Here is a 25,230-nt window from a genome sequence, read left to right as displayed (position 1 = left end):
CAGTGATGTCACAGTACAGGTATAATACACACAGTGATGTCACAGTACATGGATAATATACACAGTGATGTCACAGTATAGGGATAATATACACTGTGATGTCACAGTACAGGGATAATACACAGTGATGTCCCAGTACAGGGATAATACACACAGTGATGTCACAGTACAGAGATAATACACACAGTGATGTCACAGTACAGGGATAATACACAGTGATGTCACAGTACAGAGATAATACACACAGTGATGTCACAGTGCAGGGAGGGATAATATACACAGTGTTGTCATAGTACAGGGATAATACACAGTGACGTCACAGTACAGGGATAATGCACAGTGATGTCACAGTACAGGGATAATACACAGTGATGTGAGAGAACAGAGATAATACACACAGTGATGTCACAGTACAGGAATAATACACAGTGATGTCACAGTACAGGAATAATACACAGTGATGTCACAGTACAGGGATAATATACAGAGTGATGTCACAGTACAGGGATAATATACAGAGTGATGTCACAGTACAGGGATAATACACAGTGATGTGACAGTACAGGGATAATACACACAGTGATGTGACAGTACAGAGATAATACACACAGTGATGTCACAGTACAGGGATAATACACACAGTGAGGTCACAGTACAGGGATAATACACACAGTGATGTCACAGTACAGGGATAATATACACAGTGATGTCACAGTACAGGGATAACACACACAGTGATGTCACAGTACAGGGATAATATACACAATGAGGTCACAGTACAGGGATAATACACACAGTGATGTCACAGTACAGAGATAATACACACAGTGATGTCACAGTACAGGCATAATACACAGTGATGTCACAGTACAGGGATAATACACAGTGATGTCATAGTACAGGGATAATATACACAGTGATGTCACAGTACTGGGATAATACACAGTGATGTCACAGTACAGGGATAATACACAGTGATGTCACAGTACAGGGATAATACACACAGTGATGTTACAGTACAGAGATAATACACACAGTGATGTCACAGTACAGGGATAATACACAGTGATGTCACAGTACAGAGATAATACACACAGCGATGTCACAGTACAGGAATAATACACAGTGATGTCACAGTACAGAGATAATACACACAGGGATGTCACAGTACAGGGAGGGATAATATACACAGTGATGTCATAGTACAGGGATAATACACAGTGACGTCACAGTACAGGGATAATGCACAGTGACGTCACAGTACAGGGATAATACACAGTGATGTCACAGTACAGAGATAATACACACAGTGATGTCACAGTACAGGAATAATACACAGTGATGTCACAGTACAGGAATAATACTCAGTGATGTCACAGTACAGGAATAATACACAGTGATGTCACAGTACAGGAATAATACACAGTGATGTCACAGTACAGGGATAATATACAGAGTGATGTCAAAGTACAGGGATAATATACAGAGTGATGTCACAGTACAGGGATAATACACAGTGATGTCACAGTACAGAGATAATACACAGTGATGTCACAGTACAGGGATAATACACAGTGATGTCACAGTACAGGGATAATACACACAGTGATGTCACAGTACAGGGATAATATACAGAGTGATGTCACAGTACAGGGATAATATACAGAGTGATGTCACAGTGCAGGGATAATACACAGTGATGTCACATTACAGGGATAATACACACAGTGATGTCACAGTACAGGGACAATACACAGTGATGTCACAGTACAGAGATAATACACAGTGATGTCACAGTACAGGGATAATACACAGTGATGTCACAGTACAGGGATAATACACAGAGTGATGTCACAGTACAGGGATAATACACAGAGTGATGACACAGTACAGAGATAATACACAGTGACGTCACAGTACAGGGATAATACACAGTGATGGCACAGTACAGAGTTAATACACAGTGATGTCACATTACAGGGATAATACACAGAGTGATGGCACAGTACAGAGATAATACACAGTGATGTCACAGTACAGGGATAATACACAGTGATGTCGCCTAAGGCCTCACAAAGTTTCGCCTAAGGCCTCACAAAGTCTAGTGCCGCCTCTGGTCGGCCCTACCATGGGACCCGGTGGGACCATAAGTCCCAAGTGGCACTTTTCAGGGGCAGCATTTTGCTGCCCCCCTTTTTTTTTTGTGCCTAGTAGGTTCATGGTAGGGTTGGCGCCGCCGCTGCTCACTGTTCTAAAGCAGCTGCAGGGTATAATAGCGCAGCGGGCACCTTAGACAGTGATTCTGCCTCCGGCCGACCGGGGTCTGACGAGGGACGTTGCACAAGTGACGTACTTCTGCAGACCCGCTCAGGAGGACGTCAGTGACGTCACTCGTCAGGCCGCTGCCGGAGAGGAGAAGCGATGTGCAGGGCAGGTAAGTGTGTCTCTGTGTGTGTCTGTGTCTGTCTGTGTGTTTGGGGGGGCTATGGCTACCTAATGTGAGGAATCTATGCTACCTAATGTGGGGAAACTATGTTACCTAATGTGGGGAATCTGTGCTACCTAATGTGGGGAAACTATGCTACCTAATGTGGGGAAAGTATGCTACCTAATGTGGAAAGCTATGCTACCAAATGTGGGGAAACTATGTTACCTAATGTGGGGAATCTGTGCTACCTAATGTGGGGAAACTATGCTACCTAATGTGGGGAAACTATGTTACCTAATGTGGGGAATCTGTGCTACCTAATGTGGGCAAACTATGCTACCTAATGTGGGGAAACTATGTTACCTAATGTGGGGAAACTATGTTACCTGATGTGGGGAATCTGTGCTACCTAATGTGGGGAAACTATGCTACCTAATGTGGGGAAACTATGTTACCTAATGTGGGGAATCTGTGCTACCTAATGTGGGGAAACTATGCTACCTAATGTGGGGAAACTATGTTACCTAATGTGGGGAATCTGTGCTACCTATTGTGGGGAAACTATGCTACCTAATGTGGGGAAACTATGCTACCTAATGTGGGCAAACTATGCTACCTAATGTGGGGAAACTGCTACCTAATGTAGGGAATCTATGCTACCTAATGTGGGGAAACTATGCTACCTAATGTGAGGAAACTATGCTACCTAATTTTGGGAATCTATGCTACCTAATGTTGGGAATCTATGCTACCTAATGGGGGGGGGCTTGAACAAGCTGCGGCATATGGGAGGCCTTAATAAATAATTAGAAACTTATACAGCAAGTGACATATGGGGGTCCACCTGAGTAAGTGACACATGGAGGGGGGGTGCTGAACAATTGATGTTTTGGGGGGGGGGGGGGGGGCACAGGCACATTCTTTGCACAAGGGCCCTCTGCTGTCTGTGTCCGCCCCTGGGTAGAGAATAAGGGGTAAAGTGGAACATAGAACAAATGCAGTTATTTTTTTCTTAATTTTTTTTAATGAAGTAAACGAGATAAAGGTAAGCAAGGACTTTTCCTCAGTCTGAAGCGCGGTCCTCATCGGCAGGAAGCAGTGAGGAGGAGGAGGATGACGGAGGTTCTGATTCCATCTCTGCTTCTTTTTCGTCCCTCTCTATATATAGGGCCGTGGCCATGAAGAAGGCCCCTCCGATGACTGCCATTATGGTGCAGGTCATGAGGGCATACTCCAGGCTGCGGTATTTCAGAAGAGGGGATTTGGCATATCCTCGTTCGTAGGTGTCAGATATCAAGCCGATGAGGTACGGGCTGCCGGCGTCACCTAGGAGGTGATAGATTGTCATCTGCACGGCCAGGGCTGAAGATCTCCTCCACGGAGTTACTACTTTTAGTATAATGTCAGATATGAGGGTGAAATTTACTGACAGAAGCGTCTCTCCGATGAAGATGAAGATGTTGGTGGCAACGAGGCTGATGTTGCCAAAAGTCAATGCCAACAGAAGAAAAGGGGCGGAGAGCATCATCGCGCATCCACACACAAGCGGGTCCGCCCGTGGGTTGGATTTGCGATATCTTTTACTTATCTCCGTCCCTGCTACAACTCCCAGAATGCCGGAAACGACTGTAACCACACCAAATATTAGGATGTCGTGATAGTCACACGGTTCAGCACGGCAAGGGTCCTTCTCTTGTAGGAGTGTTCGTGCGTGGGTCAGGTATGACGGACCCCATACACCTAAGGCTCCCACTATGAAGGATACAGCCGTCGATCCCATGGTGGTTAACATGAAGCTTCGATTTTTAAATAGTTTTTTCAGATCTGTCGCCCATTTGGCAAACTTCTGGGATTTGTTGTTCTTCTTCCCGTTTGTAGTCGTTCTTGGAAGCTCCTTTGTGACCAAAATCAACAAAGCAACAGCTATGAGGCCCAGGCCAGGGGTGACCCGAAACGCCCAGTGCCAATCGCCCCTTGCTGCATCAGTCACTTTGGGCCCGATGATGTATCCTAGTCCGCAGCCTACAGGTATGACGGAGTAAAACACGTTCAGCATGCGGGTCCGCTGGTCACTTGTAAAAAGGTCTGCAATGATGGAGGGGGCGATGGTGCAGAAAGTCGCCTCTCCGGCTCCAACCAGTCCACTTGTCAGCAGGAAGAGCAGGAAATACCCGTCAGGGATGAATGACAGGGTAAGTGTCATGCTCAGCCAAACGATGACTCCTGCGCAAACAGTATATTTCTTATTACAGTGGTCGCCCAAATATCCGGCAATTGGTGCGACCAGCACGTAGCTTCCAATGAACAATGTATTCAATAAGCCGGACAGACTAGCATTGGTGTCATATGCTTTCTGTATATAAGGCAGCACCCCCGCCACGCTGGAGCGATTTGCATAGATGAGCAAATTAACAAAGGCGAGGATCACTACGGTGATGATGGAACGTGCGGTGGACATCACGCTTAGAGATGGCAGGTTCTGCCTCTCAGGGATATCGCCCTTTTCTACATCCATATCACTATGGTCCTCCATTGCTTCTTCCTCCTCCTTCAGCAATGGGTCTTGTGGAGAGGCCATGGTCACAGGTCAGAGCCTGAAAACACTAGAGAGAGAGAGTAAGTGAACACATTAGACAACATGTCATCATTCCTGTCATTATACAATAGATCCTTCATACAGAGCAGAAATGTCCAGCACAGAACCACAAGATAACACTAAGACCATCGCAGCCTCAGAAGAAGACGCTTCTCTATAAGTGTTTTATATGGAGACGTCTTCCCTGAGGTTACCAATGTCTGATAACCCTGAACCTGTCCGGTCCTAGTAATATCTGATAACCCTGAACTTGTCCGGTCCTAGTAATAACTGATAACCCTAAACCTGTCCGGTCCTAGTAATATCTGATAACCCTGAGCCTGTCCAGTCCTAGTAATATCTGATAACCCTGAACCTGTCCGGTCCTAGTAATATCTGACAACCCTGAACCTGTCCGGTCCTAGTAATATCTGATAACCCTGACCCTGTCCAGTCCTAGTAATATCTGATAACCCTAAACCTGTCCGGTCCTAGTAATATCTGATAACCCTGATTCTGTCCGGTCCTAGTAATATCTGATAACCCTGAAACTGTCCTGTCCTAGTAATATCTGATAACCCTGAACCTGTCCAGTCCTAGTAATATCTGATAACCATGAACCTGTCCGGTCCTAGTAATATCTGATAACCCTGAACCTGTCCGGTCCTAGTAATATCTGATAACCCTGAACCTGTCCGGTCCTAGTAATATCTGATAACCCTGAACCTGTCCGGTCCTAGTAATATCTGATAACACTGAACCTGTCCGGTCCTAGTAATATCTGATAACCCTGAACCTGTCCGGTCCTAGTAATATCTGATAACCCTTAACCTGTCCGTTCCTAGTAATATCTGATAACCCTGAACCTGTCCGGTCCTAGTAATATCTGATAACCCTGAACCTGTCCGGTCCTAGTAATATCTGATAACCCTGAACCTGTCCGGTCCTAGTAATATCTAATAACCCTGAACCTGTCCGGTCCTAGTAATATCTGATAAACCTGAACCTCTCCGGTCATAGTAATATCTGATAACCCTGAATCTGTCCTAGTAATGGCGGATTATAGGGGCTTGGCTGTATGGTCACTGGGCCATGTGAACTTCATACTGTAGATACAATTGGGCTATCCTACTATATACATTTACTAATAATGAACCTACCCCACCTCATTGGGATCTATCCGTCCCCTATATGACTTTCTGCCACTAGTTGATTTGAAAATTTTCCCTTTCTTAGTACCCGGAGTATTTCTATTGTTAGTACAACCACGAATTCTATTATATAATATTATATTTCTGCCCTAATCTTTCTGTTATTCTTTTACTACACCACCAAATCTTTCTCATAGACTTATATCTTTTAGAACTTCATGAATTAGGACTCTTTTTCTTGGGGGCTTTTTTGGGCATAATTGCATTTTAGCAGTTTTGCAAGAAAAAGCTCTGGTCATGATACTATCTGTGCGTTTTATTATGTTTAATGCCTAAGCCAAGTATTGTCACCATGCTATGAGAAATATAACTTTTGTTATTTCTTTTGGAAATTAATTTCTTGGTTTTTTTTTTGCTAAAAAAAAAAGCAACAGCAATAAAAAAAAAACTGTCAAACAAAAAGCCCTGTGTATGTATGAATAGAAGAGGCTGAGACTTACCTTGTGGTTCTCTCTTCAGACAAGGAACGGTCAAAATCTTGAATTCTCTATCGCAAATAGAAACTCTCTCTCAAACACTTTGCACCACAGGTTGTGAATGCAAAACACACTGAAGAGACTGCAGCCGGCGCGCACCTCCTTGTACAGCTTACGGTGACATCATCACAAGCATGTGTGACATCACAGGGTTCTAAACCATCTTCAGGTATGTGTATATCTGTATAGTAAATGTGAGTAGCCATATTAGTCCAGTGATGCAGATTGTAATACCTTTTTTATTGGACTAACAGAATTTTGTAGAGACAAACTTTTGGGATTCCTCCCTGATAATTTATAAAGTCCTTTGATCATTAGTCCTTGACTATTGGACTTGATAAAGGGAGGAATCCTGAAAGCTTGTCTCTACAAAATTCTGTTAGTCCAATAAAAAAAGGTATTACAAGAGACTGCAACATATTTTTTGATTTGTGTATATATATATATATATATATATATATATATATATATATATATATAGTTCCAAGGAAAATGCTGTGGCACTCAAGGTATGGTGAAAAAATGAAAACTATTTATTCATCCCAAATGTGCAAAGAGCAACGTTTCAATGGTCTCACACATCAAGCCACTTGATAATGATGGTGTGAGACCATTGAAACGTTGCTCTTTGCACACTTGGGATGAATAAATAGTTTTCATTTTTTCACCATACCTTGAGTGCCACAGCATTTTCCTTGGAACTACGTATGCAGGATCCTGGACCCGGATCCTAGCTGGAGGCACCTACTTTTAGGAGTGCTGCTTTCTTCTTTGACATATATATATATATATATATATATATATATATATATATATATATTAATATACACCTATAAATACATCAAGTACATAAAAACATCTTTTAGAAAAATATTTCTCCAGGCCTGCCGAGTATATCCCCGTACTTCACAGTGTCTTCTTAGTTTATATATTTTAATCTTTTGACCTTTTAACCCCACTAGGACCAAGTGCCTCCTGTGACTTAAAAGGGTATTCCAGGCCAAGACTTTTTTTTATATATCAACTGGCTCCAGAAAGTTAAACAGATTTGTAAATTACTTCTATTAAAAAATCTTAATCCTTTCAGTACTTATGACCTTCTGAAGTTAAGGTTGTTTTTTTCTGTCTAAGTCCTCTCTGATGACACCTGTCTCGGGCAACGCCCAGTTTAGAAGCAAATCCCCATAGCAAACCTCTTCTAAACTGGGCGTTTCCCGAGACAGGTGTCATCAGAGAGCACTTAGACAGAAAATAACAACCTTAACTTCAGAAGCTCATAAGTACTGAAAGGGTTAAGATTTTTTAATAGAAGTAATTTACAAATCTGTTTATCTTTCTGGAGCCAGTTGATATATATAAAAAAGTTTTTGCCTGGAATACCCCTTTAAGTTTGAACCGATTATTATTGATATATGTCATGAATGCATCAACGGTCAGATGGTCGGACGACCAAATGATGACCACATCGTCTACATACCTCCCATACCATGCGAGGCATGTGGAAAATGGATTGGTGTCAGAAAAAATAAACTGCTCCTCCCACCAAAAAACAAAAAGCTTAGCCCGAGCTGGTGATGACTTTGCTCCCATTGAAGCACCCGTGCGCTGCAAATAAAAATTGTTACCAAACATAAAATAATTGTGTTTTAACACAAAATCTACCACCTCAATAATGTAACGTCTCAAATCCACAGAATATTTAGAAAATCTCATCAGTATATCCGAGATAGCTGATAATGCCAGGTTTTGCGGAATACTGGAATAGAGCGATTCAATGTGGCAAGTAAGCCACGACAGAGAATCGCTCCATGTGAATTTAGTTCTTCTGACCAGGAGTTTACTGAAAATTCAGATTGTTCAGATACCACGGACACTAGCGGGGACTCAGAACCGCAACATGTGAACATTCACAAGAATCGCAATGTGAGAAGACAGTCAAAAAAATGAGGAAGGCGCGGTGGCAGAAAACATAGGAAGAAGAGCTTCAGAGCGTAACAAGGACAAACGGAAAAAGTAATAAAAGAGGATTTTCAAGTCATTAACATTTCTGCACAAATCATTACAGATGAAGAAACCTCGGTCCTGTGGAAAGGACTGGGTTTCTCTCCTACACATCATTTTGATGTTTATCGGACAATTTTGGATATAAATAAATTTGTGAGAACTTTAACAGTTAAGAAAATTTTTTTGCGGAAAATGCTGATGAACCATCGGACCCACCTCAACTTTCTATAAACCCTGATTTACCACTAATGCATACGTTAGCAGAACAAATTGCTTTTAGAGATCTCTGTCTCCTAGAAAATAGTGGGATATCAATTTGTGATGAAGTGAATACTGCACACACCTTCTCCACTAAAAACCAAAATTTTTACCCCATACAGACCAGACCAGCAATTTTTGATTTTGGTTCCAGGACCTTATCATGAAAGATTTGGTTAATCTACAATCAAAAGTAATGTCCTAATTTGAATAAAAAGGAGGCTGCTGCCATAAAGAAATTAAAGAAAAACAAAAATTTGACAATCCGATCCGCCGATAAAGGCGGCTCGGTAGTATGTATGGACACGGGACTGTATATCTATTTAAATGAAAATCTACTATCTGATGATAAAACTTACCTTAAACTTTGTGGGGATCCCACTGAACCTTTTAAAAAAGAACTGTTGACTCTGTTGGAAGAGGGGAAAGCCAGATCTATTTTGACCCAAAAAGAAGTGGATTATATTTTCGTGCCTGCTCCAATTATTCCTATCTTCCACTCGCTACCCAAGCTGCATAAGGACCTATTCCCACCGCCGATGCGTCCGATCGGGGTGGGGATCGGATCCCTTAACGAACACCTATGCGAGTGGTTGGACTCAGAACTGCAACCTCTGGTTATGCAATGCCCAAGTTATATCTAAAAATCATGGATGAATTCACATGGAGCGATTCTCTGTCGTGGCTTACCGTATTTATCGGCGTATAACACGCACTTTTTAGGCTAAAATTTTTAGCCTAAAGTCTATGTGCGTGTTATACGCCGATACACCCCCAGGAAAGGCAGGGGGAGAGAGGCCGTTGCTGCCCGCTTCTCTCCCCCTGCCTTTCCTGGGGTCTAGAGCCCTGCTGCCGGCCCTTCTCTCCCCCTGGCTATCGGCGCTGCTGCCCGTTCTGTCCCCTTGACTATCGGTACCGGCGCCCCATTGCCGGCGCCGATAGCCAGGGGGAGAGAAGGGGCAGCGGCACCCATTGCCGGCGTCGCTGCCCCGTTGCCTCCCCCCATCCCCGGTGGCATAATTACCTGGGTCGGGTCCACGCTGCTGCAGGCCTCCGGCGTGCGTCCCCTTCGTTGTTGCTATGTGCTGCACGGCGCATGACGTCAGTGCGCCGCGTCATGCATAGCAATGACGCAGGGGACGCCGGAGGCCTACAGCGCGGACCCGACCCAGGTAATTATGCCACCGGGGATGGGGGGAGGCAATGGGTGCCGCTGCCCCTTCTCTCCTTCTGGCTGTCGGCGCCGCTTCTCTCCCCCTGGCTATCGGTGCCGGGAATGGGGCGCCGGCACCGATAGTCAGGGGTAGAGAACGGGCAGCGGCGCCGATAGCCAGCGGGAGAGGAGGGCCGACAGGGGCAGAGAAGCCGGCAGCGCTGGCAGTCTCTGCACCTGCAAAGCCGCTGCAGTTCATTGATTTAAAGCGCCCGCTTTAAATCATTGAACTGCAGCGGCTTATCGGCGTATGGGGCGCCGGTACCGATAGTCAGGGGGACAGAACGGGCAGCGGCGCCGATAGCCAGGGGGAGAGAAGGGCCGGCAGCAGGGCTCTAGACCCCAGGAAAGGCAGGGGGCAGCGACGGCCTCTCTCCCCCTGCCTTTCCTGGGGGTGTATCGGGGTATACACGCGCACACACCCACCCTCATTTTACCATGGATATTTGGGTAAAAAACTTTTTTTACCCAAATATCCTTGGTAAAATGAGGGTGCGTGTTATAGGCCGGTGCGTGGTATACCCAGATAAATACGGTACTTGCGACATTGAATCGCTCTATTCCAGTATTCCGCAAAACCCGGATATACTGATGAGATTTTCTAAATATTCTGTGGATTTGAGACATTACATTATTGAGGTGGTAGATTTTGTGTTAAAACACAATTATTTTATGTTTGGTAACAATTTTTATTTGCAGCGCACGGGTGCTTCAATGGGAGCAAAGTCATCACCAGCTCGGGCTAAGCTTTTTGTTTTTTGGTGGGAGGAGCAGTTAATTTTTTCTGACACCAATCCATTTTCCACATGCCTCGCATGGTATGGGAGGTATGTAGACGATGTAGTCATCATTTGGTCGTCTGACCATCTGACCGTTGATGCATTCATGACATATATCAATAATAATCGGTTCAATCTTACGTTTACCCACACATGGTGTAAAAGTGAAACCCCCTTTTTGGATGTCATATTACGTGGCAACCCTGATACAAATAAAATTGAGGTTGATCCTTACAGAAAAAAGATATCAGGCAATACCATCCGAAGGGCGAATTCATGCCATTCCAAACTAACAGTAAGAGCCATACCAGTAGGTGAACTTATACGAATTAAGCGGAACAGTTCTTCCGCCGAGGTGTACCGCAGGGAAGCTGATGCAGCATGCACACGCCTGGCGGCTCGAGGTTACCCTGGATGGCTCTTGAAAAAAGCTTGGTCGAGAGTGGATCCTATGGATCGAAAATCCCTTTTTACAAGTAAGCAACCAACTGAATCACAAGATTGTCCTACATTTGTCACCACGTACAGTCCAGAATTTAATGACATCAAACGCATTGTAATTAAACACTTACCTTTGCTATCAACAGATCCCACGGTAGGGGAGATTATAAAGTCAGGTGTGAGATTTGCAGCGAGGCGGGCACCTACTCTATCCAATCTCCTTGTTCCCAGTATGGTGGACACGGCTAGTGTTACCACCCAGTGGATTAGCACCAAGGGCTTCCACAAGTGCGGTAAATTGCGGTGTGTGGTATGTCCCTTTGCCGAAAAATGCCAGAAAATAGAAGGTACGGTGGATGGCAAATGCCATGTCATTCACAACTTTATAAACTGTGATAGCACTTTTGTTTTATATAAAATCATGTGCACACAATGGGGGAGATGTATCAATGTTGTTATTGGTAGACGTTTTTTGTAGATCATTTTGGTTGGTCTAAATTTGGAGCAAATTTCTCCAAATTTATCAAACTTGTGCAAGCCCCATGATAAATTTCGTGCAATGGTCTAAATCTCCACAAAGTTCTATTTGTAGACCTGTTCTACACCTCACAGGAATAGTGGTGTATCCTGGACGCTGGGATTTTGTTCTATTGTTTTTCAGGATTCCACTGAGGGTTTTTTTTGTCCACAGCAAAAACGCCTGAAAAACAGTCCCAGCTTTTCCTGCATTTTGGTAATTTTTCTTGGGGGAGATTTATCAAAAACTGTACAGAGGAAGAGTAGTGCAGTTGCCCATGGCAACCAATCAGATTGCTTCTTTACAAAAATGAAATTAGCAATCTGATAGGTTGCTATGGGCAACTGCACCGCTCTTCCTCTACATAGGTTTTGATTAATCTCCCCCCTTGTGTTTTTTCTTGCATTTTTGCTGGTGTGCGGAAACAAACATTTTTGTACCCTGTGTGCATTTTTTTCAGTGCAGGTACTACTCCATGGGTCGGATGCAGAGCACCCGCCCCACGGAGTGTAAGGAGGTAAGGAGTGATGTATAGCATATACATATACAGGGTGCAGAGCATCACTACTGACCTCCGCCCGCTGTATAGTATACAGGGGGCATAGTGTATCCATGTATACTATACAGGAGCCCAGCAAGGAAAGAGTTAACCCACACTGCAGCTCTGAGTTAAATCTTTGTGCGCTCTCCTGTATATACAGCCATCTATAGATGACTGTATATACAGGATACAGTAGGCAGACAAGAACAGTTGGAGGCTCCCTGTTACACACTGCAGTATGGGCGCACTCACCAGGTGAGATCGCAAATGATGTCCTAACCTTTTTTTTTTTCTCATTTCAGATACGTGAATGGGGAGGACTACGTCAGATTCAGTGTATTGCGATGATGACCAGCTTTTTTTAATGTCAATAAAAGGTTTAATGAGGGCTGTGTGGGGAGTGTTTTTTTTTTTTTTAAATACATTTTTTTTTCAATGCCGGGCTTAGCGTTAGCCACAAAAACAGCTAGCGCTAACCCCCAATTATTACCCCCTTACCCACCGCCACAGGGTTGCCGGGAAGAGCCAGTACCAACAGGCCTGGAGTGTCAAAAATAGCGCTCCTGGCTGGGGTTATTTAGGTTGGGGAGAGCCAGTAACAATGGTCCTCGCCCACCCTGGTAACGTCAGGCTGTTGCTGATTGGTTGGTGTCTGACTGACACTGAAAATATGGGGAACCATACACTTTTTTTTATTACAAAAAAAAAAACAACACATAGGCTTCCCCATATTTTCAGTGTCAATCAGACACCAACCAATCAGCAACAGCCTGACATTACCAGGATGGACGAGTACCATTGTTACTGGCCCTCCCCAGCCTAAATAACCCCAGTCTGTTACCGCCTAGGCCAAGGAGCGCTATTTTTGATGCTCCGGGCCTGTTGGTAACGGCTCTTCCCAGCACCCCTGTGGCGGTGAGTACCGGGGTAATAATTGGGGGTTAGCGCTAGCTGTTTTCGGGGCTAATGCTAAGCCCAGCTTAGTAATAGATTCCGTCTACAAGACGGCTTCCACTACTAAGCCTGAAATTTCAATTATAAAAAACACAACACATGAAATAAAAAATGGATTTAAAAAAACACTCCCCCACAGCCCTCGTTAACCCTTTTATTGACATAAAAAAATGCTAGTCATCGTCACACTCCACCGAATCTCAGGTAGTCCTCTGCATTCACTTATCTGAAATGACAAGAAAATAAAAACACGAAAAATGGGTCAGTACATTTTTGGCGCTCTCCCCTGGGTAGAGCGCACATAATGCAGTGTGTTCCTAAAGAGGGAGCCTCCAATTGTTGCTAAACTACAACTCCCATCATGGGGGCTGTAGGTAAACAACAGCTGGAGTCTCCCTGTTTGGGAACACACTGCCAAAAAGGCTCTGTTCCCATTATGCAAAACGCATAATGAGAACAGAGCCATACTTACCACCCTGGCTTCAGGCCTGGACTGTGAAGCTCCGCCCCCTAATGATGTCATCACTAGGGGGCAGGGGCGGAGAAGTTGCAAGGGGTCTCAAGAGTGAGACCCCTGAGATCCGTCAGTCTGCCCTTGGACTACTACTCCCATCATGGGAAATTTTGTGTCCCATGATGGGAGTAGTTGTAGTACCGCAGTGCTGAGGGATGGCTCTTACACATCCCCCAGCTGCGAAACTGTATTGTGACTGTTAGGACTACTACTCCCATCATGGACAGACTCTGTCCATGATGGGAGTTGTAGTCCTCGGGCTGAAGGACAGATCGCAGCAGGTCATTCTCCAGAGACCCGCTGCGATTTGCATTTATTAACTTAAAAAGCCAGCGGCAACACTGCACTCCCCTCCCCCCCTCCTCCTGTATACAGATGTCACGATTCATAATCCCCGCCGCCGGGAGAGGGGAGCTCTGATTGGTGGAAAGCTATTCACCACTATTAGCCAATCAGAGCTCCTGTCTTCTGGCGGGGTTTATGAATTGTGACAGGTCTATACAGGGGAGCGAGTGGAGCCGCTTCTACACTACAGTATATAATTGTTATGTGTACTGTACCCCCCCAGACTAATACTGACCCCTTCTATAGTGAGCGCTGGGACCGCTGTGTGATTGACAGGTCCCCAGCGCAAGTGTCCGGCCCCACTGACCTTTATATGTTATAAATCTTTATGATAATGCAATAGGAGGGACCTATGAGTGGAGGGTAAATCCAATATTATTAACATTTGACCGCTAAGCGGTCACTAAGACCCTAAATTTCCCACCCAATTTAAAACTTAACGTTTAATGAGCCGAGATTAAAATAACCTCACACATATTGATCCATGGTGCATTGATTGGCATGACACTGCATGCTATAGAAGTGAATTGAAAAATTAGACTGTGGCTGCAGTCCACAGTCTATAGTGTGAGACAATTAAAAATCTAACACATTGCCCGCCCGCCCGACGTTTCGCCACAGGCTGTGGCTTTATCAAGGGCTAAGAGGCAAATGGCGTGCAAACAAGCCTTGCAGGGGTTTAAATAACCTCCTGTCTCTAACGTCATTAGAACATGTCACTTCCTGTATTAACATGACATCTCATTGGTTACAATCATATGCAGACTCATGATTGACCGCTTCCTGGCCAATGAATTTTTAGACCAGGATGCATCTTGCTATATTCGTTTGATTGACAGCATCCTTGACCAACCAGCTGAGAACAATCAAGCTTCTGAACTCCTCATTGGTGCCGGAAGCTGTATACGTATGTGCGCCATCGGTCCTGCGCTAACTAATAGCTTCCCGAACCTCCGATATGGGCGCATGCGCAGTACGGATGCGCAGAAAAACGTGCGCGAATACTTAGTCATATACAGGCACTGCTGGAAGCTGCGCGGCAGACATATGCGCGGGCACTTAGCCGATTTTTGGCATATGATTCACTCATGGCTATTGTGATAGGGCTGTAATACACAATATAACCACTATTGTGAACAACGACTGCGTAGCAAGTGATAGGTTAATTCGAGAACACTAATAAGTTACTATCTGGCAATATAAGACGGCCAACCTAGCAACGTAAGTATAAGATCAGAACAAGGAAATATTAATCGATAGAGGGAGGAGCAATTACTCATCTGTTCTGCATAGATGTAGTCATAATTAATTCATATCATCAACGGAAGTTAATCATAAATATAATTAATAAAGGCTTATAACGGCTCTTCTATATAGTAACAATTGTAATAAGTGATTCCTGTCCTACAAGAAGGCTGCAAAGGTGAAGCCTTCATTCAGTCCATTTGGACTTTGGGATTTTAATCTCCAAATCCAACGGGCTTCTTCTTGAAGCAGTCTGGTGTTAAGATTGCCGCGTCTCGGACCTAGTTTACACTGGGTAATGCCACAGAAACGTAATTCAAAGGGAGCATCATCTCAAATCTTTATGATACACACTGCCCGGCCTCCTCTTCATTCTTCTGATACCGGAGACGAGCGGCTTCTGTATCATAGTCTATAGACAGAGCGCCCCCTCCCGGCCTCCACACTGCACAGGGCTGGGGCCAGACAACGGCAGGGGGCGCTCTGACTATAGTGAAAGCAGAAGCCGCGCGTCTCCGGTATCAGAAGAATGAAGAGGAGGACGGGCAGTGTGTATCATAAAGATTTATAACATATAAAGGTCAGTGGGGCCGGACACTTGCGCTGGGGACCTGTCAATCACACAGCGGTCCCAGCGCTCACTATAGAAGGGGTCAGTATTAGTCTGGGGGGGGGGGGGGTACAGTACACATAACAATTATATACTGTAGAAGTGGCTCCACTCGCTCCCCTGTATAGACCTGTCACAATTCATAATCCCCGCCAGAAGACAGGAGCTCTGATTGGCTAATAGTGGTGAATAGCTTTCCACCAATCAGAGCTCCCCTCTCCCGGAGGCGGGGATTATGAATCGTGACATCTGTATACGGGAGACGGCGGCAGCGCAGTGGAGCCGCATGTACCGCCGGCTTTTTAAGTTAATAAATGCAGATCGCAGCCGGTCTCTGGAGAATGACCTGCTGCGATCTGTCCTTCAGCCCCAGGACTACAACTCCCATCATGGACAGAGTATGTCCATGATGGGAGTAGTAGTCCTAACAGTCACAATAGAGTCCCGCAGACGGGGGATGTGCGTCTCTCAGCGCTCCGGTACTACAACTACTCCCATTATGGGACAGATTCTGTCCCATGATGGGAGTAGTTGTAGTACTGCAGTGCTGAGAGACAGCTCCTGCATCCCCCACCTGCATCTTCCACCGTCCGCCATTTTCTACGAGTCCTTGCTAGCACTCTTAGGTTTATACTACTTTTCTTGCAAAAAAGCGCAATTGCGCAAAAAAAAACATCTACTTTTTTTTTGCGCAATTGATAAATACCAGTCCACTGGATTAGGTGGTATACGGTAGACCAAACTGGTGACAACTTTAGAAAACTGTCCACCAAAAAAAACGCAGCTCTATGCAAAAAAAAGCGCAATTGCGCAAAATTTGTAGACGTGAAAAATGGTCTAAATGCAATGATACATGTCCCCCAATGTCACTTAACATATGTGGGTTCCACCAAAAGGTCCCTTAAAAAACGCATGCAAGAGCACATTAGATATGCAGCTGGCCCTTTAAGCTCGAACATTTCTAACATATCTAAACATTTTCTAATATATCATAAAGTTGCTCCAATATTGGTGTCCCGTTCTCTGTTCGCCGCCTTCTGCTTTTCCTACAGGTCAGTGAATCACGGTGCGCTCAGTGTCATCATTGTTTCAGCACCAGTTTTACAAATCAGTGTGCCTCCAGTGTTACACCAGTGTTTACAAATAAGTGTGCCTCCAGCTGTTGCAAAACTATAACTTTTAATTTAGCCAAACAACAAGAGCGGCAAAACAATACGTGCCGTATGTAGGTCCCGGGGGTACCAATATATAGCCAAAAACAAAGAGACCCACAATACTAATATTATTTCAAAAAGTATAACAATCTTTATTAGACAATAAAAAACAGTTTTAAAAAATTTGTAAAAGGCAGAGGATGACCTTACGCAGGAGACAACAGGTGCCAGTGGACCTGGTATGGGTAATGTAGGTATTCAGTCAAGAGCATACATAATATAAGGCTAGCTTAGCTGCATGCTTATAATATCGTAACAATAGATATAATATCTAACATACATTGAAGTAACATGGGGAGCAGCAATGCAATGCAACAGACATAAATAGGAAATACCTAAAAAACACTACCTGTCATATACCCAAAGGCCAGGAGCACCAAGCACCAACACCCCAACGCACGTTTCGCGTATGGGCTTCGTCAGGGGGCGTGAAACTATAACTTCCAGCATGCCTTGACAGCTAGAGACTGTCCGGGAATGCTGGGAGTTGTAGTTTTGGACCACCTGGAGAGACACTGTTTTGAAAACACTACCTTAGTCAGTATTTTCCAACCCAGGGACTTCCAGCTGTTGCAAAACTACAACTCCCAGCATTCCCCTGACAGTCTTTAGCTGTCCAGTCATGCTGGGAGTTATAGTTCTGCAACTGCTGGAGACACTCAGGTTTGGTAGGTAGGTCCTTAGTCCATTGTTTTCCAACCTGGGTGCCTCCAGCTGTTGAAAAACTCTAACTCCCAGCTTAAGACTGTCCGGGCATGCTGGGAGTTGTAGTTTTGCAACAGCTGGAGGCCCCCAGGTTGGGAAACACTAACTACGGCAGTGTTTTTGAAACATTGTCTCTCCATCTGTTGCAAAACTACAACTCCCAGCATGCTCGGACATTCTTAAGCTGGAAGTTAGAGTTTTGCAGCAGAAGGTGGCATTTTGGTGGGTAGTTGGGCACTTAGTCCAGTGTTTCCCAACCTGAGTGCCTCCAGCTGTTGCAAAACTACAACTCCCAGCATGCCAAAACAGCCAAAGCCTGTTTGGAAAACACTGGACTAAGGGCCTACCTACCAAATGTAACGTGGCCACCCACCTACCAACCAAACATATACCTACCTACCAACCAAACATATTACCTACCTAGCAAATGCTTTTCCTGCCTACCTAACAAACGTATACCATATATACTCGAGTATAAGCTGAGTTTTTCAGCACGATTTTTCGTGCTGAAAACACCCCCCCTCGGCTTATACTCGAGTGAACTCTCCGCCCTCAGTGGTCTTCAACCTGCGGACCTCCAGAGGTTTCAAAACTACAACTCCCAGCAAGCCCGGGCAGCCATCTGGAGGTCCTCATGTTGAAGACCACTGCGGCCTTCGACATCATCCAGCCCCTCTCACCCCCTTTAGTTCTGTACTCATCTCCGCTCGGCGCTGGTCCGGTGCTGCAGCACTGTCCGGTGGGGATGTCGTCCGGTGGGATAGTGGTTCCGGGCTGCCATCTTCATCGGGGGGGCCTCTTCTTCGCGCTTCGGGCCCGGAATAGTCTGCCTTGACGACGACGCAGAGGTACCTTCATTACCAACGTCCCTCTGCGTCATCGTCAAGGCAACGCCTCTATTCCGGGCCCGAAGCGCGGAGATGAGGCCCCCCGGTGAAGATGGCAGCCCGGAACCACTATCCCACCGGACGACCTCCCCACCGGATAGTCCTGCAGCACCGGACCAGCGCCGAGCGGAGGTGAGTACAGAACTAAAGGGGGTGAGAGGGGGCTGGATGATGTCGAAGGCCGCAGTGGTCTTCAACCTGCGGACCTCCAGAGGTTTCAAAACTACAACTCCCAGCAAGCCCGGACAGCCGATGGCTGCCCGGGCTTGCTGGGAGTTGTAGTTTTGAAACATCTGGAGGTGCGCAGGTTGAAGACCACTGTATCAGACATTGACAAGCGGTGATGATGATGACATGTGGTGATGATGACAAGGGGATGATGAAGGGGGGGGGTGGGATTATGACAAGGGGATGATGAAGGGGGTGTGTGTGGGATAATGACAAGGATGATGAAGGGGGGGTGTGGGATGATGACAAGAGGATGATGACAAGGGGATGATGAAGGGGGGTGGGGATGATGACAAGGGGAGGATGACAAGAGGATGATGAAGGGGGTGTGTGGGATGATGACAAGAGGATGGTGAAGGGGGGTGTGGGATGATGACAAGGGGATGATGAAGGGGGGTGTGGGATGATGACAAGGGGATGATGACAAGGGGATGATGAAGGGGGGGTGTGGGATGATGAAGGGGGGATGATGACAGGCGGTGATGATGAAGGGGGGATGATGAAGGAGGGATGATGACAGGGTGATAATGACAGGGTGATGATGATGAGGGTGTTAATGACGGGGGTCTGGATGATGACAGGGGGGGATGATGTATTTCCCACCCTAGGCTTATACTCGAGTCAATAACTTTTCCTGGGATTTTGGGGTGAAATTAGGGGCCTCGGTTTATATTCGGGTCGGCTTATACTCGAGTATATACGATAACCTACCTACCTAGCGGCAAACATTTTACTTGCCTTCCTACAAACTGAACTTACTACCTGCCTAAATAACTTGCAAACTTACTACTTGCCTACCTACTTAGAGAATGTTCTACTTACCTAATTTACTACTTGCAAACGTACTACCTGCTTACCTAGCAAACATATTACCTGGGTGGGGGGGGGGGCCCAGGCATATTCTTTGCACAGGGGCCCTCTGTTGTCTGTGTCCCCCCTTGGCGGCCGGAGTCGCAAAAAAAAAAAAAAAAAAAATCCATTTTAAAACATCCGGTGTGCCCTGAAAGACTTTCAGGGCACACCGGATGTTTAAAAATGCATTTTTTTTTTAATTTGCGGAATGTGCGGCTCCGGCCGCTCTATCCCCCCTTCCTCCGGCCGCTCAATCCCCCCTTCCTCTGGGCCACTCTTTTCCCCTTCCTCCGGGCCGCTCCTCCCCCCTTCACACTGCTGCGCTAACTGCAGACGCAGGGGCTGCCCCGCAGCTGCGCACGTCTCCTTCCACCTCCTGGGATGATCCTGGCTGCAACTCCTGGCACCGAGTGTCCACTCCTCGGCATGAGGAAGAAGTGGGCGATGGTGCAAAGTGTGCAGCAGATGGGATTTGACGTGCCCGGCCTCTGACCCCAACATGGCTGCCGCAGGTGAGAAAAGTGCACAGACCGAGGACGGGAGGGGGGTGGGATGTATGATGTGTGTAATATGTATGTATGGTGTGTGTAATATGTATGTATGGTGTGTATTATATGTATATATGCTGTGTATATTATGTATGTATGATGTGTATTATGTATGTATGGTGTGTGTATTATGTATGTATGGTGTGTGTAATATGTATGTATGATGTGTGTAATATGTATGTATGGTGTGTATTATGTATGTATGATGTGTATTATGTATGTATGTATGATGTGTGTAATATGAATGTGTGGTGTGTATTATGTATGTATGATGTGTGTAATATGTATGTATGATGTGTGTAATATGTACGTATGGTGTGTATTATGTATGTGTGTATGATGTGTGTAATATGTATGTATGGTGTGTATTATATGTACGTATGTATGATGTGTGTAATATGTATGTATGATGTGTGTAATATGTATGTATGGTGTGTATTATGTATGTGTGTATGATGTGTGTAATATGTATGTATGGTGTGTATTATATGTATGTATGTATTATGTGTGTAATAAATATGTATGTATGATGTGTGTAATATGTCTGTATGGTGTGTATTATGTATGTGTGTATGATGTGTGTAATATGTATGTATGGTGTGTATTATGTATGTATGGTGTGTATTATATGTATGTATGGTGTGTGTAATATGTATATATGATGTGTGTAATATGTATGTATGGTGTGTATTATGTATGTGTGTATGATGTGTGTAATATGTATGTATGGTGTGTATTATATGTACGTATGTATGATGCGTGTAATATGTATGTATGATGTGTGTAATATGTATGTATGGTGTGTATTAAGTATGTGTGTATGATGTGTGTAATATGTATGTATGGTGTGTATTATATGTATGTATGTATGTATGTATGTATGATGTGTGTAATATGTAAGTATGATGTGTGTAATATGTATGTATGGTGTGTATTATGTATGTATGGTGTGTATTATGTGTGTATGTATGATGTGTGTAATATGTATGTATGGTGTGTATTATGTATGTATGATGTGTATTATGTATGTATGTATGATGTGTGTAATATGAATGTATGGTGTGTATTATGTATGTATGATGTGTGTAATATGTATGTATGGTGTGTATTATATGTATGTATGTATGATGTGTGTAATATGTATGTATGGTGTGTATTATATGTATGTATGTATGTATGATGTGTGTAATATGTATGTATGATGTGTATTATGTATGTGTGTATGATGTGTGTAATATGTATGTATGGTGTGTATTATATGTATGTATGTATGTATGATGTGTGTAATGTATGTGTGTGTGTATTATATGTATGTATGTATGTATGATGTGTGTAATATGTATGTATGATGTGTGTAATATGTATGGTGTATTATTATGTATGTATGATGTGTATTATGTATGTATGTATGATGTGTGTATTATGTATGTATGGTGTGTATTATGTATGTATGTATGATGTGTGTAATATGTATGTATGGTGTGTATTATATGTATGTATGGTGTGTATTATATGTATGTATGGTGTGTGTAATATATATGTATGGTGTGTATTATATATATATGTATGGTGTGTATTATATGTATGTATGGTGTATATTATATGTATGTATGGTGTGTATTATATGTATGTATGGTGTGTGTAATATGTATGTATGGTGTGTATTATATGTATGTATGGTGTGTGTAATATGTATGTATGGTGTGTGTAATATGTAGGTATGGTGTGTATTATATGTATGTATGGTGTGTGTAATATGTATGTATGGTGTGTGTAATATGTATGTATGGTATGTATTGTATGTATGGTGTATGTAATATGTATGTATGGTGTGTGTAATATGTATGCATGGTGTGTATTATATGTATGGTGTGTGTAATATGTATGTATGGTGTGTATTATATGTATGTATGGTGTGTGTAATATGTATGTATGGTGTGTGTAATATGTATGTATGGTGTGTGTAATATGTATGTATGGTGTGTATTATGTATTTATGGTGTGTGTAATATGTATGTATGGTGTGTATTATATGTATGTATGGTGTGTATTATGTATGTATGGTGTGTGTAGTATGTATGGTGTGTATTATGTATGTATGGTGTGTATTATATGTATGTATGGTGTGTGTAATATGTATGTATGGTGTGTGTAATATGTATGTATGGTGTGTATTATGTATGTATGGTGTGTGTAATATGTATGTATGGTGTGTATTATGTATGTATTATGGATGTATTATGTATGATGTGCATGTGTATATTATGGATGTATGTATTATATATGTATGATGTTTGTATTTATGCATTATGTATGTATAATATATATATATATATATATACACACACACATAATGCGTAAATACAAACATCATTCATATATAATACATACATAATACATACATCCATAATATACACATGCACACATCATACATATATAATACATACATACATAATACATACATATGCACACCATACATAATACATACACAAATCCATTATGTATACATACACATCATACATAAATACATCATACATACACACATCATACATACAGAACATACAGTACATACATACCATATATATATATGTTATGCATGTACTGCATGTTATGTATGTATGATGTATTTATGTATGATGTGTATATGTATATATTATGGATTTGTGTATGTATTATGTATGGTGTGCATATGTATGTATGATGCATGCATTATCTATGTATGATGTATGCATGTATTATATATGTATGATGTTTGTATGTATGCATATAGTATGTATTTATGCATTATGTATGTATGTGTGTGTGTATATATATATATATATATATATATATATATATATATGTGTGTGTGTGTAGGTTATGCATGTATGATGTGTGTATGTATGTATGACGTATGTATATATGTATTATGAATCAGAACAAAAGAAAAGAGAAAGTTTCCTCCAGCTCTTCCAAGGATAACGGTGCTTGTAGTATTAAAACATCAAACCTTTAATCTGTATGCATTAAAAATAGAAAAAGGTGACATCATAAAAGAAAAGTGAAACTCCAGTGCGTTTTGGGCTACATATAGCCATGATTAAGAGCTACATTTTGCTCAAAACGTGTTGGGGTTTCGCTTCTCTTTTATGATTGATGTCCACCTTTTTCTATATTTAATGCATACAGATTAAAGGTTTGATGTTTTAATACTACAAGCACCTTGAAAGAGGCAACTTTCTTTTTTCCTTTGTTCTGATACACGGGACACGGCCCACTCTCTGCAGTCCGTGCTCTTCTACCAGCAAAAATACTAAAAACTACAACAGCACCGACCAGGTAGCTGAAATAACATTTTTTTTATTTTTTTTTATGTATTATGTATGTATTTTATATTATGTATGTATTATGTGCCCAATCCCCCACACAGCACCCATAGCACCCCTCAAACACACACAGCACCCCCCCACACTCACACACAGCACCTCACACACACACGCACACACACACACATACACACAGCACCCCCAGTGCAACAAAATGGGAGTTGTAGTTTTGGTCACCATATATTGTATCAGGGCATGTTGGGAATTGTAGTTGGTAACTGCAAATCCCAGCATTGCATTCCTTGAAGGAATGCAATGCTGGGAGGTCCAGTTACCAACTACAATTCCCAGCATGCCCTGATACAATCTATGATGACCAAAACTACAACTCCACACATCTTGCACTATATAGGAGTACAATTTAGATTATGGTGCAACATGCTGGGAGTCCTAGTTTTGGGTCAGCTGCAGACCCAAAACTACAACGTGCATGCTGCTCCAAGCTTGCTGGGTGCCGCATCACTTTTTCAAACAATCTGGTGCAAAAAAAAAATTCTATTTGGAATATTCCCCCCTCTGTGCCCCCATCTTATAGTAAAAGCGTTCTTCTGTTTGCCAAGTAAAGAAAAACATGAGTTTTACCATTCAACTTACAATTTTTTTTCAAATCCACATCAAATGCATCCCTATAAACACCAGCAAACATACACACAAGTGGGAGGTCTAGTGGATACAATCCTGGATACAATCCTCCTGCACTATGCAAGCAAGAGTGTGTGTGTGTGTATATGTATGTATATATATATATATATATATATATATATATATACACATAAACACACACGCGTGCGCGGAGTGAGTTTGTGCTTTAGGGTGCACACCCTAATGCAATAGGCTGCGCACGCCTATGGCCGGCACCGATAGTCAGGGGGAGAGAACTGGCAGCGGCGCCGATAGCCAGCGGGAGAGAAGGGCTGGCAGCAGGGCTCTAGACCCCAGGAAAGGCAGGGGGAGAGAAGCGGGCAGCGACGGCCTCTCTTCCGCTGCCTTTCCTGGGGGTGTATCGGGGTATACACACACACGCACCCTCATTTTACCATGGATATTTGGGTAAAAAACTTTTTTTACCCAAATATCCTGGGTAAAATGGGGGTGCGTGTTATAGGCCGGTGCGTGGTATACCCCGATAAATACGGTATATTATTGTTCTACCTTTTTAAAGATAGTGTAACTCATTTACCTTCCTGGACATTTTTAACCCCTTAAAGGGGTACTCCCGTGGAAAACTTTTTTTTTTTAAATCAACTGGTGCCAGAAAGTTAAACAGATTTGTAAATCACTTCTATTAAAAAAATCGTAATCCTTCCAGTACTTTTTAGG

The 25,230-nt window shown here is 43.3% G+C and overlaps 1 protein-coding gene across 1 annotated transcript; it reads right to left on the bottom strand.

The window, feature by feature from the left end:
• Positions 1-3,467: 3,467 nt before the first annotated feature.
• On the bottom strand, positions 3,468-6,806 carry LOC130357816 (protein spinster homolog 1-like). Its single transcript, XM_056560545.1, has 2 exons — positions 6,655-6,806; positions 3,468-5,031 (listed from the first exon to the last, which is right to left on the bottom strand). The coding sequence occupies exon 2, from the start codon at positions 5,004-5,006 to the stop codon at positions 3,492-3,494; it is 1,515 nt and encodes a 504-aa protein (XP_056416520.1). The 5' UTR covers positions 5,007-5,031; positions 6,655-6,806; the 3' UTR covers positions 3,468-3,491.
• Between the last annotated feature and the right edge of the window lie 18,424 nt (positions 6,807-25,230).

The sequence above is a fragment of the Hyla sarda genome, chromosome 2, assembly GCF_029499605.1.
Source record: "Hyla sarda isolate aHylSar1 chromosome 2, aHylSar1.hap1, whole genome shotgun sequence".
NCBI lineage: Eukaryota > Metazoa > Chordata > Amphibia > Anura > Hylidae > Hyla > Hyla sarda.
The sequence above is the reverse complement of the archived record's forward strand: the minus strand, read 5'-3'. Positions and strand labels throughout refer to the sequence as shown.